This window comes from Rutilus rutilus (assembly GCF_951802725.1).
Source record: "Rutilus rutilus genome assembly, chromosome: 5".
NCBI lineage: Eukaryota > Metazoa > Chordata > Actinopteri > Cypriniformes > Leuciscidae > Rutilus > Rutilus rutilus.
The window spans coordinates 40972002-40991735 of NC_140213.1; the positions used below are offsets into that span (position 1 = coordinate 40972002).

Genomic DNA, 19734 nt, shown 5'->3' on the forward strand with positions numbered 1-19734 from the left:
AATAGTCCAAGTAACTACAGTGGCACTACATTAAGTTTATCATGCGACGACAATACTTTTTGTGCGGAAAAACAACAAAAATAACGACTTTATCCAACTATTAGTGTTCCTCAATGTGGGCCTCTGACAAGAGTTCACGGGAGCGCCAGGACGCATGCGCGAGAACTGAGCTTACGGCGTTCTTCTTCTACTACTACTTGTTACTGACTGCTCACTCCTTGGGAGTATTTAAGCTCAGTTCTCGCGCATGCGTCCTGGCGCTCCCGTGAACTCTCTCTAAAAAGTATTGTCGTCGCATGATAAACTTAATGTAGTGCCACTGTAGTTACTTGGACTATTTTAACGATGTTTTAATAACTATTCTGGGCCGGTGAGTTTCGGTCACACTGGAAGCCTATGGAGGAGTCAAAATTCTGTCAGATTTCATCAAAAATATCTTAATTTGTGTTCCGAAGATGAACGAAAGACTTACATGGTTGGAACAACATGAGGGTGAGTAATTACTGACAGAATTTTCATTTTTGGGTGAACTAACCCTTTAATGTTTCCAAATGAAATGAAGCGTAACCCATGAAGAGAAAACGACTGTGAAGCTTTGGGGGTGTTGGACTCGATCTACTCCATCTGTGTTTGATCACGTTTCTGAATCTGATCAAGGTGTAGTCTTTGACAAAAATGAGATTTTCTAATTTTTTTGTTCAAAATGTTGCCTTTATTCATGAAACTTACCAACATTCAAGTGTTGATAAAAAAGGATACATGAAGCTAATAAAATGTTTTAAAATTAAAGTACAGTTAAAGGTATTTTTCAAGTATAAAAATAACATTTGAACATAGTAGTATAGGCCTACTGCAAGTGCAAAAATTATATATAAATAGTAAACTATCAGTATAATGTTAAGTTCACTTAAAGAAAACTTGTAGTATAAAAACTAAACTAAACTAGTAGTTTACTGAGAGTATACTTCAAAGTTGCTACAAGTATTAAAATAGTAAACTACTATACCCATAAGTTCACTTGCAGTACAAATGAGAAACATAATTATGAACTAGTTGTGCACTTACTGTTACACTTATAGTACACTTAAACATATACTTTTATATACTGAAAGTGGGCCAATTTAGTCCCAAGTGGTATTAAAATAGTACACTTACAAGTTTACTACTAGTACATATTGACATTAGTATACTTACTTCATAATGTATACTTAAAAATATACATGAACATTACTTAAGTATTCTTCATAAAATTAACTTTAAGTATACTTCTTTTTCGTAAAGGGTAGGTTTCTTACACAATTATGTTCTAATATTTATCAAACTAATGCTGGTAAAGCTCCACCCCCACAGAATCGAATCAGCATCATTTAAGCCACTACATCAAGTCATGGGGGTGGGGGAATGGAATCTGACAGCTGAAATTATCTTGTTTATTATTATCTTTTTGATATTGTCTAGCCAGCATCTCAGAATTTTCCACTGGTTTCGACACAATCTTTAGAGGACGCCTTTTTCGTTCAAGTGTTAGAATGTTAGGCCGAAAGGAGAAGTAAGGTTAGAAGTCAGAATTATGATTTGTTTGATATACAGTTTACTATTTTATTCATTAAAAAAATACATCACACATATCACTGAGCTTTTATGAGGGTATACGCATGCGCATTAAGGTGAATTTAGCGTTTTATGACATTTCAGTGTGGATGAGAAACTTTTGGAAAACACTTGAAAACACTCATGTGGACGGAGAGCTTTTTGAAACGAAAATGCCATTTTCAAATGTATCCGGATTAATGTAGAGTTCGGTCTGTAGACCTTGATTAGCTGGTTCAGATGCGTTTAATTAGGGTTGCAGCTAAACTGTGCAGGATAGTGAACCTCCAGGAGAAGGTTTAGACACCCTTGCATTAGACATTTGGGTTCCTGAAGTAAAACCAACAATCATTTTCTTCATAGGAAAATAGATTTTTTTAACAATAACAAATAAACCTTTACAGACCTCTGGTGAGCTCCGAAATTGTTAATCGATGGTATATGATTTTGTTGAAGTCATCTGTTCACATTATTTCAGCTTATTTATTTTTAAATAACTTTATTTAAAAGTGGAATTTGTGTTGTGTGGAAGAAATTTAATGTTCTATTATGTTTGCACTTAATTATATTCATAGAATCTTAGAAATATGATGGTAATTAGATTAATGTGGTGTTGATACATATTCTGATTAATATATGTATGTGTATGTCTTTGTATATGACCGGACAAAAGTTAATGTGACTGAATGTATGACTGAGACAGAGAGTCTCCATTCAAGGGTGTAATATGATTAAGTATAATAGACAAATCTAAACAATATGTTAGTTATGGCTAAGATGTATCTTGATGTAGCCTCGGTAAAACAACCTTGGGGGAGGAACAACTATAAAGAATGAAGGATACCTCCCACTCGTTGTCACACTCTGCAGGCACTTTGTAATGACTGTATGACTGCTGACCTTTCCTTGCAAGGGAATAAATAATTGTTAAAGACAATTGATACCTGTTTGTCTCTTATTCAGTATTAGAAAATTGTTTGCCACTACAATTTGGCGTTGTCGGCAGGATTCATTGGATGTGTCTCTTGGACCCGAGAGCGGACGGTGTTTGGCCACCTGGACCGAGTAGTTCCAGCCCTACCTCGCAAACTTGAGAGAGAGGGGCCGACCGCAGGGGCCCAAGAGAGACACCACTGGAATCATCAAAAGAACTGAAGTGGCGTAAGCTGAGACTGGTAAGAGACAAAGTCTAAATTGTTGAAAAGGGATGAACTCATGATGGTCAATGGAACACTGTGGTGGACTAGTACAGATTGCTAGTCTGGTGGGTTCAGTTAATCCACAGGAGTGTATTGGGGGAAACTCAGAGTAAAAACTACATTACCCATAATGCTGTACAGAAAATTCGACCAATCATAGAATTGTCGCACAAATAGTTTTAGGGTTTACTGCACTTTGTTCATCTTCTATTTGTTTACCCATTGCAGCTAATGCATTTGAAGTCTTGCACATTCGCAGTAAATCATTTATTGTGGATAAAGTAAAATAATAGAGTAGCAACACAGTTAAGCAACAAGCTAAATAAAACAACTCAAACCAACTTTTGCAGGGTTATTTCCATTGTCATTCGCACTGTCCAAACCTCACTTTGAAGGAAGTCTCTTGAACTCGGTCCTATGTGTTGATGCACCCTTTCATTCATCTTCCTCTTGATGTTATTTCTGGTTTGTGGTTTTCAAACATTTCTTCACACGTTTTCACACATTTCTTTATCTTCTGTTCTTCCGTTTACTCTTAATGTAGCCCTTTTACTAAACATTTAGGGGAGACCGGGGATGAAAGTAATACCTTTTGTTTGAGCATCGGTAACTCAGTGGTTGTTTGTGCTAGATTTCTCAAAATTTGATACATAGTAGCCACATTTGTCTGATACAAATATAACGCACTTGGACACGTACAACACAACCACAGATTATGTGAGTTAGTCAGACACAAAGAGTTCCGTATGAAGGTAATATGATGTCATAAAGAATCGTATGCACAGGCCACAGGGTAAGATTTGTGAAAGTGTACATAAGATTGCAATCGTAAACTAAATTTGCATGCGCAAGAGAAGATTTGTAAAGGTGTAAATCGCCTTTCAAGTGTAAGGAAAAAATATTTGCAGCATTTTACTATTATTCGTAAGTGTAATGCATGTATTGTGAAACTGCAGCTTTGAGCTAACGCAAAATAAATAGGATCTGTATTCTTCTGACTTCCATTTTTCCACGCTTACACTTCTGGCTCGGTTTTATCGCACAAATACGGCCAAAAGCACTGCAAGCCTGTGAACGGCAATTTGCTGCCGAAAACAACAGAGTCAGGAACTGCAAAACAGATTAATTGCGTAAAATCAAACTTTGTGTAAAAAATAAGCTGTTTCAAATGTCTAAATGACTTGTTGTGTGCATGGGGCAAAAAAGTTCCCGAAATAACTCGATTTGTACAGGTGCGTCTTTCTTTTACCTGCGCTTCCAGTTTTGGCACGATTCTCTCACTCATTGAGTTTTGCAAGCGTGAAGAGGAGGGCGGGTCCACCTTCTTCATGTAGCCAATCAAATGAGCTTCTCGCTGGCTCTCGATTTACTCTTATCTGATTGGTTCAATAAAACTGTAAATCAAACTAATCATAACTCAGACATCTAACCTTACTTCCCCTTTTAGGCCTAACATTCTAACACTTCGAAACACATCAATGTACTAAAACGTTCTGTTTGTAACACCCGGCTAGATACTAGATCCTACAAAATCAAAACCATGGACCAGAAACAGAAGATTTTCGGATCGACTCACAGAAGCAATTATTAGCAAAGATGATAGTAATATATAAAATAAATGAACCACTCGGAATACTGGAATGTAGCTAATTAAAAGGTAAGTGTATTTCTTTTCTCTTTGTTTGTTGTCTTGCATATGTTGTATTTTTCAAAATTGGCAGAATGAAATAAAACAAAATAAAAACAAATGAATAACAGTAACACAGTATTTGAAATAAATGATAAACACAGAAATAGTCAACAATTCCCAATGTCAGTTTCTGAAATTTGACCTCAGTGTCTCAATTTCAAGTTCAATGTCTCAATTTCAAATTCCCCCCCAAAAAATAGGAATGTTCATAAAAAATTAATTAATGAGTTCAGTCCATGAAGATAGAAGAAGAAGAAGAAAAAAAAAACTTTGTCCTCAGGGAAATCCAGGAAAAATTTGGAAAAAGAAAAAAACCGTAATGTGTGCAGTCTGTCCTACCAATCAGAAAACTCTTTCTTGCAACTCTCACAACTCTTTTGCTCTGTTTCCAGGTACGAGAATATGGGATGGCTCGCCAGTCCAAACCAGGGATAAGGATCCACAGCCAGGACAGAATTCAAGATCACAGCAGCAATTCAGAACTCACAAAAGAGAGAAATAAAACAAGAAACACAAAAAACCCGGCCTTGCAAAAACAAAGCCAAAACAATCATCAGTTAAACACATTCAAATAAACAGTTTCAAATTACTAAAATGTCTGTTTCAATTATTTGGATACAGGAAACAAATACATGCTAGTCACCATGTGCTTAATTAACACACTAGAGTCTATATGCAGAGCTAGCAAAGCTAGCACCGCATGGCACACACTTTACAATAGAGAAAAATATAATCTCAACAAAAAGTATGTCTTTCAAACATTTAAACATAACTATATGCACTAATATATTATATCAGAAACACTTAAAGCATTTTCAAACTAATTTTTTACATCACTCATCATTTTTTCAATGTATTTTACACATTAAGATTACAAAAACAGTTTCCACATTCCCAAAATACATTTCTTATAAAGAAATCGGTACTCACCAAGAAGAAATATAAATCAGAGAACAAAAGGAAGAAAAAGTTTCAAGGAAAAAGATCGCCAGATTGATCCTATCACGTTAGTTTTATCTTCTTGTCGCAATCAGGTTCACAACGAACTTCTCAAAACTCAAACATAAATCCACTTCTCACTTTTAACGATCTATTGCTGGATTATTAAACAGCTATTCTCAAATCATTTACTCTGCTATCACTGTCGTGTAAGGATGGCTGACGCGAAACAGTCGTTCCGAAGCTTTGCGAGATCCCGAAGCGCAGATGTTTCGAAACACTGATCCGAAGCGTGATTCAAAACACCTATGTCACGTGACTATGGCCAAACGAAGCCTCGAAGTGTTTCACTAAAAAAGAAAAGCGCCATTATGGCGTCATATCACTACGCCTGCTGCACTCATGGTACAGCCACATTAGTTCCTTGATTATTACGCTGGAATGAGAGTAGTTCCTAGCCATATAGGCTTAGAAAATCGCAACTTTTCATTTTCCGTCGATCTTAGTACACGGTTTAACTACAGAAGAGGTAAGTTTTAAATAGGAAAAATATTGAAACTCTTTGGTCATTTTGAAAGAAATGCTACTGGACTCATCAGAATCAATGATCTGTGCTAAGCTATGCTAAAAGTGGTACCGTCAGACCCGGAGTTCGGCTGAATGGATTCTAAAACGGTAAAACTCAACTGTTTACCTCTGGGGGAGTTGTAAAATGAGCTTATTTCCGAAAAAAGTGGAGTATCCCTTTAACATGAGTGGAGAGCACTCAGCAATCAATGATAAGAGGTGTAACGTTATATATATTCAGCAGTCTCACCTCAATTCATTGACAGTTTAGCAGCATTTGGCCCCGTAGCACCTTCCTAACATGTCCGAATCGAGCTCTTCCTGTTCGATGAAGAATCTTTCATACTCTATTGAAATGACTGGGTTAATAACAGCCCTTAGGTGGATTGAAGAGGTTAAGACATTGAGAAATGTAATCTGTACAGATTCCATGGCAGCTTTACATAGTCTAGCTACAGGTCACTCTTCAATGGAAGATTTGATTATTGAAATTAAATATTTGTTTATTTATTTTTTGCGGTCAGGTAACTCTAATTCTTGGGCATTTTATTTATGCGGTAAGAGTGCGTCAACCCGCGCTTTCAGAGGCAACTCAGCTGAGTATAATATTCTCAGGTGTCAAGGACGCTCGGTTCAACCTAAGTCAGGTGCGTACAGGAAAAATCTATCACAAATCCTTTTATTTTTAATATTTGGCTAGTTTGTGTGCTTCTGCGTGTGTAATAAGCAGAGTGTACACGCATTGTGCACCCGCCTATAGGTGCATATTACTAATGCGCCCTTAGAATAAAAAACACTGCGCCATTGACTTTAGACCAGGTTTTTGTTGGTCAATGGCACAGTCTATTTCAGTTACCTCAAAATAGCAACATGCCAACAATACGCTCAAACAAACCTCGTTTTGCACAAATAGGTGCAACAACATGGCACAGGATGTGAAAAAGAGAACTCTGTCGGGCTGAAACTAGCAAAAAACACTTGCGCCAGATGTATGATAGGGCCCATAATGTTCCAACAGCTCTGCTTGATCATTTACCAATGAAGCATATCAATAGCCTGACAAGCCAGACCCACATCAAGATGTTGGGTCTGGGAACACACCATTGGCAGGGCTCAATCCGGGGGGGTAATAAACGGTTGTCTTTCAAATTCCCTCTGCACGCAATAGGATAGCGCTACAACCAACCAGAGCGTTTTCCCACCAGTGGAGCTAGTTGATTGATTCAACTTTCGCCGTGTCCGGTTGGCAAAACTCCAAACACATCTTTCTTTTTTAAGAATGACTTAAGTGCCGTTCTTTGTTCTTTTCTCAAAGAAAAGCTTAACTCCAAGTCTTCCAGAGTCGCGGCCAAAGACGATTCGAAAGACTACTGTTCGCCGTCAGCAGCAGCAGCCATCTTCTTTGTTTTCAAGTAGCAGGGAATTCACGTGGAATCGTCACAACTCTGCCGTCATTATATTAAGCCCACCCACCGACTCTTTACACGATGTGATTGGCCTGACTAGAGTTTGGTTTTTCCAGGTCGCAAGCCAACAGAGAGTTGCTAGACGACACTGGCTGCAAAATAAAATTTGCTGCTGCTAGGGTGTGTCTAGATTTCTAGGCTAGCATATCAATATTAATCAGGAAAATAAGATTCTTATCAAAGTGTTATAAGAATCTTTTAATTGTTATGTTGTGTTGCAAAAATGAGAACACATTTTTACTCAAAATGTCTAGAGTAAGATGAAGGCAGTTTTTAATCAACAGGTGAGTATGTGGAACCAACACATTTAAACAAGTAATTTCTTGACACTTAAAAGTGTTATATAGCTCATTGAATCATTCTCATACTTAATATTGACAACAATGAAACCACTTGAGAGAGAACTGTCAGAAGACTTATTTTTTTGCACAAAAGAGGATACTGGTACAAGAGGATTACCAAAGCAAAAGTAACACAGAAACTCTTCAATTTAAGCTTTCATTTCATGACAGATTTTTGTTTGCTAAGAAAAGAGCTGGAGAAATGTTTCAGAGCTGGTAAAAGCTGTGAGAAGAGTGACCGTTTCATATCACACACATCACACTGCAAGTCGCAACATGCAGAAGTGAAATGCATTGTTGATGTCCACACGGGAACTAACACCTAGCCAAATAAAGCAAAATAAACATTTTCCATTTAGTCTAATTTTCCCATGGCCCATATTACCAAAAATAGACTTCTGGTAATCCATACTCTGGTCTCATGAGACCAAATCGATAATTTTGGATCTAACAGCATCCAAGATGTATTACATTGCAAGGGGGAGCAGTGCAGTGAGAAGTTCCTAGTCCCCACAGTGAAGTTCAGTGGTAGTTAAGTTCTTATATAGGGATGAATGAGTGTTGAAGGAGTGAAGAGTTGTGCTAAATTAAAGGTGACATGAATTCACAATTTTTAAACATGACAATGACTCTATTAATTCCCTAGTGACAATCCTTCAATGGACATGGATTTCACCTGACCTAACACTATGGGCACCTGTGGGGGATTTTGCAGAGACAAGTTGAGCAACACACGCCTCATCAAACATCAGGACACTCAAGGAGGTCACCCTTCAGGTGTTAAACAGAACAGATGTGAAAGCTTTACAACAATGCCAATAATGGTCAGAGCAGTATAATATTCAGTATATTATATCAGAGCAGTATAAAGTTATGTAGGACATGTACTAGAATATCACACATTTGCTGGATTTTTCAACCCTACATTTAATCAAATTTGGCTAATTACTTCTTTTACAGATACTGATTGCATATTTATCACACTGTTTTTATTATGTGCTTAATAGGTTTCAATTTTGTCATCTTTTCACAAATTGTGACAGTGATCATTAAGAAATAAAAAAAATCTCTTTCTCTGTGTGATTATTTACAATGTTATACTTACTCTATTCATGTTGATAAATATGACAGTATGTATAAATGGATGTGTGTAAATGAAATGCAGTCAGAAGAATGTTGAATTTTGTTTCTCCATCAACAGCATGTGTTCATCTATAGCAAACCACACAAGAACAGCAATGAGGAAACAGGGAGTCTTTAAAACATGGAAGTAAATAATCCAATCAGAAATTTTGAATCATTTCTTTCTGATACATTTTAGAATATTTCCTGAACAGACGGCATAGAGAAAAGGATCCAGACAGCAGTTTAGCAAAGCCAGAGTCTTGCTTGCATCACCATAAACTCTACGGAAGGACGTCAGTCGGGCATAAACATCTGGATGAGATGTTTTAGTCAGAGTAGTAACTATATCAATCACATTGATGATGTGCACAGGAGTCCAAAACAGAAAGAAAGCCACAACGATGCTGACCACAAGTCTCTTCTTGTAAGTCTTAACGTTTGCCGCCTGATTTCTGGGTTTCTTGTCCTGTGCAACTTTAGTTAGACTGGAGCTCTTGGCTTTTTGGCTCAAGCCTTTGTGCAACCAGAGATAACATGTTAACATGATCAAAAATGGAATGACGAACCCAAACAGGATCTCAAGAAGCAAAACAGCCACTACTATAGACGGTGGCTCCATTGTCCTCTGACATCTTTGCAATCCATCCTTGTCTTTGACTTCTTGAGTGAAAAATATTGGTAGGGACAAAACAAAGGCTAGAATCCAGATGCCAGTCAGATGAAGGCGTCTGTGTCGTCTTTCCAGTCTGTGCAGTAGCTTCCTGTTAGTGATCCTTGACTTGATGACATTGTGATAGCGGTGCACACTCATGGAGGTGACCGTCAGGACACCAACATACAGACTCCAGTGACCCAAGAAGAACAGGATCCTACAAGACCAAAGGCCAAGTGTCCATCCAAACAGTATTCCACACAGCACGAAAGGAGCCAAGCAAAGGGTCAAAGCATCAGAGACAGCAAGGTTTAGCATTAGGCTTAAGGTAAAGCTCAGATTTGTGCTCCACTCACGAGCAATGCTGATGATTACAGCGATATTGCTTGGCAAACCCACCAAACAGCACAAACCCAGAACTACAGCAGGAGCAATCTGTTCTGAACCCACAGCAGTGTTGTTAGATGTGGAATTGAAGCTTACGTTGAGCTCCATCATGATCAAAAAATTGTTTTGGTCTGGAAAATGCTGAATGTAAGTTATGACTGCTTGAAGAACAGGGGCTATGTCGACTCCTCCCACTTCTTGTAAACTAAAACCACAGCTTTGCTCTTATCTCAATCAAGGGAAAAAAAACAATTCATTAAAGCTCTCCTTTGACTCACTATATATATTTTCTTCTAAACCAAACAATGCAATTAAAATAAAAGATACAGATACAACATTATGAACTGACACTTCACCCTTAAAGGGGTCATATGATGCTATTTTAAACGTTCATTATTTTGTTTACTGGGTGTAATAGAATAGGTTAACATTTTTCACATACTGTACATTATTGTTGGTTGTTAATCGATGGTATATGATTTTGTTGAAGCCTTCTGTTTGCATTATTTTTTAGCTTATTTGTAAAATAGCTGTATTCTTGTGGTTTGTGGTTTTCAGACGTTTCTTTCTCTTCTTCCTTTTACTCTTAATGAAGTCTCTTTTGCAAGCTGCAAACATTTACCTCATATGCTTATTTTTTAAATAAAAAAAAATATTAAAACTCTTAAGCTCATAATAATATATAACACCATGGTAATATATCACTACTTATAGGATGTTCTTAATTCTAAGTTTTACAGTTTTTCTCAATCACTTTGGCTCAATTCTCGAATGAGTTTGTCTCTCAAAACAATAAGTTCAGATTTCTGAACAATTCGTTTCTGGTTCACAACATATTTTAATTTCTTATTGACTTAAACAGATTGCATGCATTTTGGCATATGTATGCAAAAAAAGTAAGAACAATTGTCTTCAATTTGAACAATAACTAAATGCAGCTAAACCACAAGAAACCTATTTAGTTTTTTTCCAAGGCCCATATTAATAAAATACAGAATTCTGGTAATCCATACTCTGGGATACTTTGGTCTCTCATGAGACCAAATCAATAATTTGATCATGTATGAATGAATGCATGTATGAAATGCAGTCAGATGAATTTCAAATATTGTTTCTCCTTCAACAGCATGTGTTCATCTACTGCAAAACACACAAGAACAGCAGGGAGAATTATTTCTTTCTGATACATTTTAGAATATTTCCTGAACAGACGGCATAGAGAAAAGGATCCAGACAGCAGTTTAGCAAAGCCAGAGTCTTGCTTGTGTGGAAACCACAGGAACAAAGAACACACACACACACATATATATATATATATATATATATATATATATATATATATATATATATATTTTTTTTTTTTAGTTTAGACTACACCACCCTGGGAATTTCACCCAGAGAATATTATCCGCACACAGGTTCCCCACTAAAGACAGAAAAGCATGGAGACAGGTATTTATACAAAATTACAAAAATAAGTTTTATAATTTACAATAAAAACCCATACACAGAGAAAAAGGGACAGCCTCAAACAGTCAAATACAATGTTCACAAAAAGGAAGCTGCGGCCTTGCAAGAGATATATGTTCCCCTCACACACACACACTACACACTCACTCTCACAGCACAAAGAGCCCCAGTGAAATGATCAGTCACGGCACACGTTGTAGACACCACAACCAAAGATAGGAGGGAAACGATCAATTTCCTAAGCCAAAAAGGCCACAGCTCCTGAAAAAGAACACTCTCCACACCACACACACATACCACAGTGAAGGAAAATTTTATAAAAAGGTTATACAAGCTAACAGGTGGAGCTATTCAGCTAACTTCTTGAAGGTAAATGGCAACAAAACTGAGGCTTTGCTTGTTGGCACTAGATCTGTTTTGTCTAAATCTAATTGTCTATCTTTGTACATTGACAATATTGCAATCTGTCCTTCTTCACAGGTTAAAAGTTTGGGTGTCATCATGGATAGCACACTATCCTTTGAAGCTCAAATTAATAATATCACGCGGATTGCATACTTCCACTTGCGTAATATTAACCGTCTCCGTCCCTTTCTTTCAAATAATAATACTGCCGCTCAGTGTGCGAAATACCCGTCAATATTCGGGGGGGTCCCCGTCTCCCGATTGTTGCGCAATACCGATCTAAATTTTCTCAATTTGCAGTAGGCATATAACATTACAATATTTCATGGATGCAAGCCAAGACAATCAGTCTATAGCCTGCATGACAACACACACACACTTAAACACTTAATTTTTTTTTGATTTTCCTTATCTCGACATGTGCATTTTAAGGTGTTTTGAAGGCCAAAATAATGGACAACAGTAGCTTTAAAAGCATCTCAGTGGGCAGTAGCATGGAGTTTTTTATCAAATAACAGATTCTTAAACATGAGAATCAGATTAAATGTCGCAATGAATGATCCACACTGCAAAATGGAAATGCAGAATGTTTATGCTTATTGTTGACAATACACAATCACATATTCGAAACGGGAATGGCCTTAAATAAGAAATGATTCAAGGATTATCTTGCATAGATGTTACATTTCAAACAAACGGCAATGCAACATAGGAGGTTGCATTGGCTAAAGTTGTTTGGATGCATGTTGTTTTATAACAAGGAGAGGCAAAGTTGTGCATTACAGCCGAAATGACAATAATTGGCACCAATCTGGCGCACTTACAAGAGCAATCAACTGAATAAATGCCAGGTAGCCTATTGGAGACTGGCACGCAATCAGTGCACTTGCAAATGAGAGCCTGCATGAGCTCCACTATATGCTATTTGCTGTTTGACTAACTGAAAGATATCTTTTCACAAGTTTTTCCAGTTGGATTCATATCTAAATATTATGAAATCACTATTATAAGAATAAAAATGGCTTTTTGTCACTTTTTGGCTTTTTTTATGTTACATTATTATGATTAGAATCAAACCTGAAAAAAAGATGTTACAAAGAGAAAAGTTGAGTTTTTAGAGTTTATAATTTATTTCAATCTTCTCTTTTTTTCATATAATTGTACAAATGTAATCTACACTTCAGTTATTAACTAACAGAACAGATATGAACAGTTATATTACATATTGGTTACAAATACATGACATGAACATCAAATTGCAATGAACTGAACAGCAATAACAAATTAGCAAAAAATAAGGCAGTAACTTTTGTCTCTTTCTCTCTCCCTCCCTCTCTCTCTCTCTGTGTATGTGTGTGTGTGAGTGTTCACATGTTTTTTTTTTTTTTGGTGGTTCCGCATTTTGGACTATTTTATGTGACAAATTATAAGAGAGCAGTTTCTATAGTCTCACAAATGTATTCCTCTGTATGTGTGTGTGTGTGTGTGTGTGTGTGTGTGTGTGTGCACGCGTGAGCATGATAATTTTGCATTGTGAATGTTTTTACCATTGTTAGAAGTGTGCCACTTAATTTCTGTCTATGTGTGTTCTGCGCTGTTTCTGTTTTGGTTGTTAAATTTTGTCGCTAACATAAAAACAGATATCATTACAATTTAATGTGTTTTGTAGATCTAGAAAGGGATGAGAGACGTACAAAGTTTCATGCCATTTGGACAAAGTTTTTTTTTTTTTTTTAGCAAAAGTCATTTGAGGGTCAAAAAGACCCAGAAGAACGCTCAAGGTTTAAGTTAGAATAGACCAAAGATGTCTTAGCTTGACTTCTTGTGGTTGCCGTCCTGGTTTCCAGGAAGAAGAGAGGCGATGTCCTGCTTTAATCCAGCTTCTGACGAATGGAACTGGGTCGAATTTGTCCAGAGGAGGTCCGTTGAGGTCCACAAACAGGAGTGAAGACAGGCTGTCTTCACGCAACCTGTTGCGCGTCTGGTTGCCCGTGTTATTAACTGCGGAAAAGCCTCGTTCGCACTCAGCTGACGTGGGGAGATACGTGCGACTTGCTATGCAAAGTCTTTCCAATGTTTTCCCCGGTGCAGTACCCTGTAGTTTCCAGTCTCGAAACTGCTCCACGGCCTCCCTGGTTGGTTCTCCAAGCGCTTTCGCAAGGCTGTGTACTTCTGGTTCACCATGCAAAATCAGGTCCTCCTGCTCTCCTGGCCAAAAACGCTTGTCAAGAGCTTTGAGCATCAGGACCAAATTTGACTCCGGTAATCGCTTAGTTAGAGACGCAATCACTGATTCATAAAACCGAGACCTGTTTATTTTCGCCCTGCCTTCACTCAGCTCTACACCCTTAAAAAGGCTGGATGAGACGGACTGTTCAGCCTTCTTGGTTGATTTCCCCCCACCAGTCGTCTTCATGGCCGTCAAAACATCGATAGTTTGTTGGATGGCGAGACTTGAATCCACAAGTGACATTTCTCTTTTCTGCAGCTTGAGAGACAGGCTCTGGAGTTCACGCAGAATGTCTTTCATGACTGCCAAATCTTCCAAAAATCCTGAGTTAACAAGGTGCTTCAGAAGTCCCTTGTATTTTTGCCTCTCAAGATCATTGCGTGATGTGTCCTCACTGGCTGTTTTGAAATGGAGTGCTAGTGCAGGGAAATCTTTCCATACTGCTTTTACTGTTTTAAAGCTGCTGGCAACCCATCTGATGGTGAAGATTTGACCTATTTTCAGTATTTCCACGTCGAGCTCGGCCGCTGCTTCTCTCAGCAATCTGGTGTTCCTGGTTGACTGATTGTAGAGTGAGTATAACTTTGAAATAAAGAACTCAAACTGATTAGTGCCAGCCACTTCTTTAAGAGCATCTTTGACAGCCAGTTCTAATCTATGTGCCAGGCAGTGAACAGACTGCATGTTCGGAAACTTTTCTTTGAGTCTAACGACAAGCCCACTGGCTTTTCCTGTAAGCACCGCAGCTCCATCGGTGGCAATGCTTATCAGATGCGTCTTCAAAAAGTCATCATCCATTCCAGCTTTATGTAGACTCGCCATCATTGAGTTATAAATAGATTCAGCATCGACCCCATCTGTAAGTTCCACTAGATCCAGGAAAACATTGTCTACATCCCCCTTACCGCTGACATCACATCTTACGTAGATTATTAGATAGGGACTGCCATGAATGTTGCTTTCATCAATTGTGATTGACACCCGTGAATCCATTTCTTTCACATTGCAGATGAATTTGCGGCGCATTTCCTTGGCAATGTGACTGATTATTTCTGCGCATGCATGGTCAGATTTGTGGATATTGCCAACTTCAGCTCCATTAAGCTCCTGCATTGTCATGAGTGGGTTGAGCTTTTTGTACGATAGCCTTTCCTTTGCCACGGTGTAAGCTGTTCTAAACGAGACTGTGGTTTTCTTGAGTAAATCTGACTGTATATCAATGAAAGTGTTCGGGAGGGTGTCTTTCTCTTTCATCTGGGCTATTTCCACTGACCTTGTGTGGGCCTGGCTGTCCCTGTGTTTGTATATTTTCTTTCGTAGCCTCTTTGCTTCAGAGCTAGTAACATCACCGTTGATCCATTCTTCTGCAAGGTGTAAACCCGGTCCCTTTTCTGAGAGTAGCAACGTTTTTGCTTTTCTACACACTAAACACCCCAATTTTCCTGACTTAATGTCAAGCCAAGGGTTGCGGTCTTTCCATTCGCCCACCTGCTTTGTTGTCCAACCAGTCGGCAAGTCACTTGTGCTTAGATTTGGCAACTTCAGAAAAGGAAAATGCAGGACAATTGTGGTTCTTTACAGGAAAATAAGGGACACTCAAAATATTTGGGTGTTCTCAGACATAAACACATTTGTTTTGCTTAAAGGCAGGGTCGGCAAATTTGTTTAAACTTTCTTTATATACCAATACATAATTAAAATGTAAGTACTCTGAAAAAGAGAGTATACAAATTGAGTGTCTGTAGTCCTCTCAGGGCGCAATAAACAGAGCTACTTATTTCCATTCGGAACGAATGGAATGATTGGCTGGGTGACTGTCACTCTCCCTCGCTACCATCTATCTATCTATCTATCTATCTATCTATCTATCTATCTATCTATCTATCTTATATTTCTTTCTAACTCCAAACTAAATTCAAATTTTGACAGTTGGAGAGGCTCATTAGACAGAATAGCTGCCTTTCTATGTACTATTTCTAATCAACCCAGATTCATTTTCCATTCTATCTAATATTTCTAAACTGAAAACCTTCAAACTTCTAAAACTGCTAAACTAAAACTTAAACTAAACTGATTAAAACTAAAAACCTTCAAACTTTTCAAACCTTCAAACTTCAAGCTTTTAAAAATCTATCTATCTATCTATCTATCTATCTATCTATCTATCTATCTATCTATCTATCTATCTATCTATCTATCTATCTATACACTACTTATACTTAAAACTTATTCAAACTTTGGTACAAACTATCTTTCTTTCTCTTTCTCTTTCTCTTTCTTTCTCTCTCTTTCTTTCTTTCTTTCTTTCTTTCTTTCTTTCTTTCTTTCTTTCTTTCTTTCTTTCTTTCTCTCTCTTTCTTTCTTTCTAACTCCAAACTAAATTCAAATTTTGACAGTTGGAGAGGCTCATTAGACTCCATTAGTTGCCGCTCTATGTACTATTTCTAATCAATCAAGACTTATTTAAGCTTTCTTTCTATCTATTTCTAAACTGAAAACCTTCAAACTTTTAAACTAAAACTTAAACTAATTAAAACTAAAAACCTTCAAACTTCAAGCTTTTAAAAATTCTTCAAACTTTCTGGCAAGGCTTTTTCATGCCAACTTAAAGTTTGTCTACAAACTTTTTCATCTAGTTATGTATTGGTATATAAATAAAGTTGTAAAAAAAAACTGACTTTTTTTTTTTGTTGTTGTTGAAAAAAACTGCCGACCCTGCCTTTAACCTATTTATGTACAATTTAATTCTAAAACGAATTTTAAGGTCATACAAAAAAAGTCATATTGCAAACCATAGTTCAAAATAATAGCATTTATCTGAAATAGAAAGCTTTTGTAACATTATACACTACATTTGAAAGAAATTAAAGAAAGTAATAGCCTTCTTTTATTCAGCAAGAATGCATTAAATTAATCAAAAGTGACAGTAAAGACATTTATAATGTTACAAAAGCTTTTTTATTTAAGATAAATCTCCTTTGAACTTTCTATTCATCAAAGAATCCTGACTTTTTTTTTTTTTTTTACATTAATAATAATCAGAAATGTTTCTTGAGCAGCAAATCACATCAGCATATTATTCCCTCAGGTAGATTTGATGTTTTCTTGCGTGGCTGGATGGATGCATGTTGGACTCATGAACAATAATCACGTTGTTTTAATTCGCCAAACTGATTTGCTGACTAACGCAGAAAGTGAAAGGGATTTGCGTTAGCGCGAGTCCGGATCGAACCGGGAGCGACCAGACAGCAGAGGATTCTGTTCGCAAATCAAACAATGATTCGTCCCAAAATAATGATTAATTCTCAATTTAGAGTTTGTTATTCGGGTCTGATGCGCGCGAGTATGGCCTGTGATTGGATGATGACCGGTGTCGTGAATCTCGTGATCGTGTTGCTGTTATTTCAGTCAGTGGTTAGATCAGCGTTACAGTCAATAAACGGGACAAATAAATTAGGTCCAATTTACGGGACGTCCCGGCTAATACGGGACAGTTGGCAATCCTACTTGTGCTAGCAGCAGTCAGCTTAATTTACCTCAGCACCTGCTGCGTCTTTGGAGCACTCGGCCTCAACTAATCGTTGATTTTCTGGGTAGTCACTGGGCGGGAGAGGATCCTCTGTTCTGGTAGTGAGTGGTTCTTCATCTCTGAGTGCCACCTTTTTGGATGTGAACCCAAAGTGTGTGAGTAATACACTCTGGTTTAGCTTTCGCTTGCTAGCCATTTTTAGTATGACTTCTCAATGTTTCTTCTGTTTGGTGCACATGGCCAATTTGCATACGTGCACAGGACTGGCTGGCTCCGCTTGGCAAAAAATAGAACATTTGTGATTGTAAATAAATGTTTTGAATTCTGAATACTGGACATGGTGAGCTTAAAAACATTTTAGTGACCATTTGTGACAATAAAATATTACATTTAAAAAAAAAAATTGGCAAAATTTGAGACCCCCTTCAAATTTTGCTTTTGAGGTTTTCAGGGGGTCTCATGGGTTAATCGGGGGGGTCGAGCCCCCCCGGACCCCCCCGTATTTCGCACACTGCTGCCGCTCTCATTCACGCACTAGTCACTTCACGTATAGACTACTGTAATGCTCTTCTCACAGGTGTTCCCTCCAAATTGCTACATAAGCTTCAATTGGTTCAGAATTCTGCAGCTCGTGTTCTATCTAGAACACCTTCTACTGAGCACATTTCTCCAGTTCTTCAGCAATTGCACTGGCTTCCAGTAAAGTATAGAGTTGAATTCAAGATCTTGCTACTTACTTATAAGGCACTTCATAATCTTGCACCCCAATACCTTACACAACTTCTCCATGTTTACATTCCTTCACGTACTCTCAGATCTTCATCTTCAATTTCTCTTGTGGTACCTCGGATTCGACTAACTACCATGGGTGCCAGATCTTTTAGTTATGCTGCCGCCCACCTATGGAACTCTCTTCCCCCTGATGTTCGCATTAGCGATTGCTTGTTGACTTTTAAAACGCGTCTTAAGACATATCTTTTTATACAAGCTTTTTTATAACATGTTGTATTGAGTCTTTTTAATGCACTTTATTGTCTTATGCAGTGACCTGTATATTGCTTGTGAGGTGACCTTGGGTGTTATGATAAGGTGCCATTAAATAAAATGCATTATTATTGTTATTATTATTCCACACAGCAAGACAGGAGCATATTTTTAGCGACAAGTATATTTTAAGTATACTTTATGTATACTAATATCAATGTACTAGAAGTATACTCGTAACAGTGTACTGTTTCAAAACTACTTGGAACCAAATTGGCCTACTTTTAGTGTATAAAAGTATACTTTTAAGCAAACTTGACATCGTACTTATAGTTTACTATTTATATATTATTTTTGCACTTTAAGTACACTATTATGTTCCTATTTAGGTATTAATATTTATATTTGAAATATACCTTTAACTGTACTTTAACTCTTTCCATTTTAAAAACATTTTATTCTAGCTTCATCCATCCTTTATCAACACTTGAATGTGGGTAAGTTTCATAAAAAAACAAACAACAAAAGTGCTACATTTTAAACAAAAAGCAGAGAAAATTGAATTTTTTTTTCAAAGACTACGACCTCATCGGATTCAGAACGATGATCAAAACGTAGATGGAGTAGATCGAGTCCCTCAACACGCCAAAGCTTCACTGTCGTTTCCTCTCCATGGGTTCGACATTTCATTTGGTAACGTTAGGCAGTTTTTAACTTTTATGCTGAGTAATGTTTTATGACCACGTTATTTTACATAATTTAATGATCAAAATTGTATTTGATCCGGAGATTCTGTATTAGAAGATGTGTAATAGCGCCCCCTACTGTATAACAGTGAAACATGGATAGCCTGACAATTCAGTCAAAATAGTCCAAAGTAGATTTGAAGTAAATTCATTTGAATACACAGAAATTCTCATACTCAGAATTAGGAACATATCTTTTTTCTTTATAAATCAATATTTTCAAACAATGTAAGTTTATAAGACAGTATGTAAAACTATGTAAAAAAAAAGAAAGTATTTAATAGTTTACTCAATCAAAAGAGTTAGCACAACTACAAGCCAAGTATACTTAGAATACTTAATTATACTTTTAAGTGTATATTTCAATCAAAAGATTGAGTACAAGTATAAGCCAAATCTACTTTTCTACTTTTC

At 37.1% G+C, this 19734-nt stretch overlaps 2 protein-coding genes across 2 annotated transcripts; both read right to left on the reverse strand.

Annotated features, from left to right (window-relative positions):
• Positions 1-7705: 7705 nt before the first annotated feature.
• Positions 7706-10067, reverse strand: LOC311291132 (mu-type opioid receptor-like; the record flags this gene model as incomplete). Its single annotated transcript, XM_084410006.1, has 1 exon — positions 7706-10067. The coding sequence occupies one exon, from the start codon at positions 10065-10067 to the stop codon at positions 9090-9092; it is 978 nt and encodes a 325-aa protein (XP_084266132.1). The 3' UTR covers positions 7706-9089.
• Positions 10068-13614: 3547 nt separating this feature from the next.
• LOC311291133 (E3 SUMO-protein ligase KIAA1586-like) lies at positions 13615-15315 on the reverse strand (the record flags this gene model as incomplete). Its single annotated transcript, XM_084410007.1, has 1 exon — positions 13615-15315. One exon carries the CDS (start codon positions 15313-15315, stop codon positions 13615-13617), a length of 1701 nt encoding a protein of 566 aa, XP_084266133.1.
• Positions 15316-19734: the final 4419 nt, after the last annotated feature.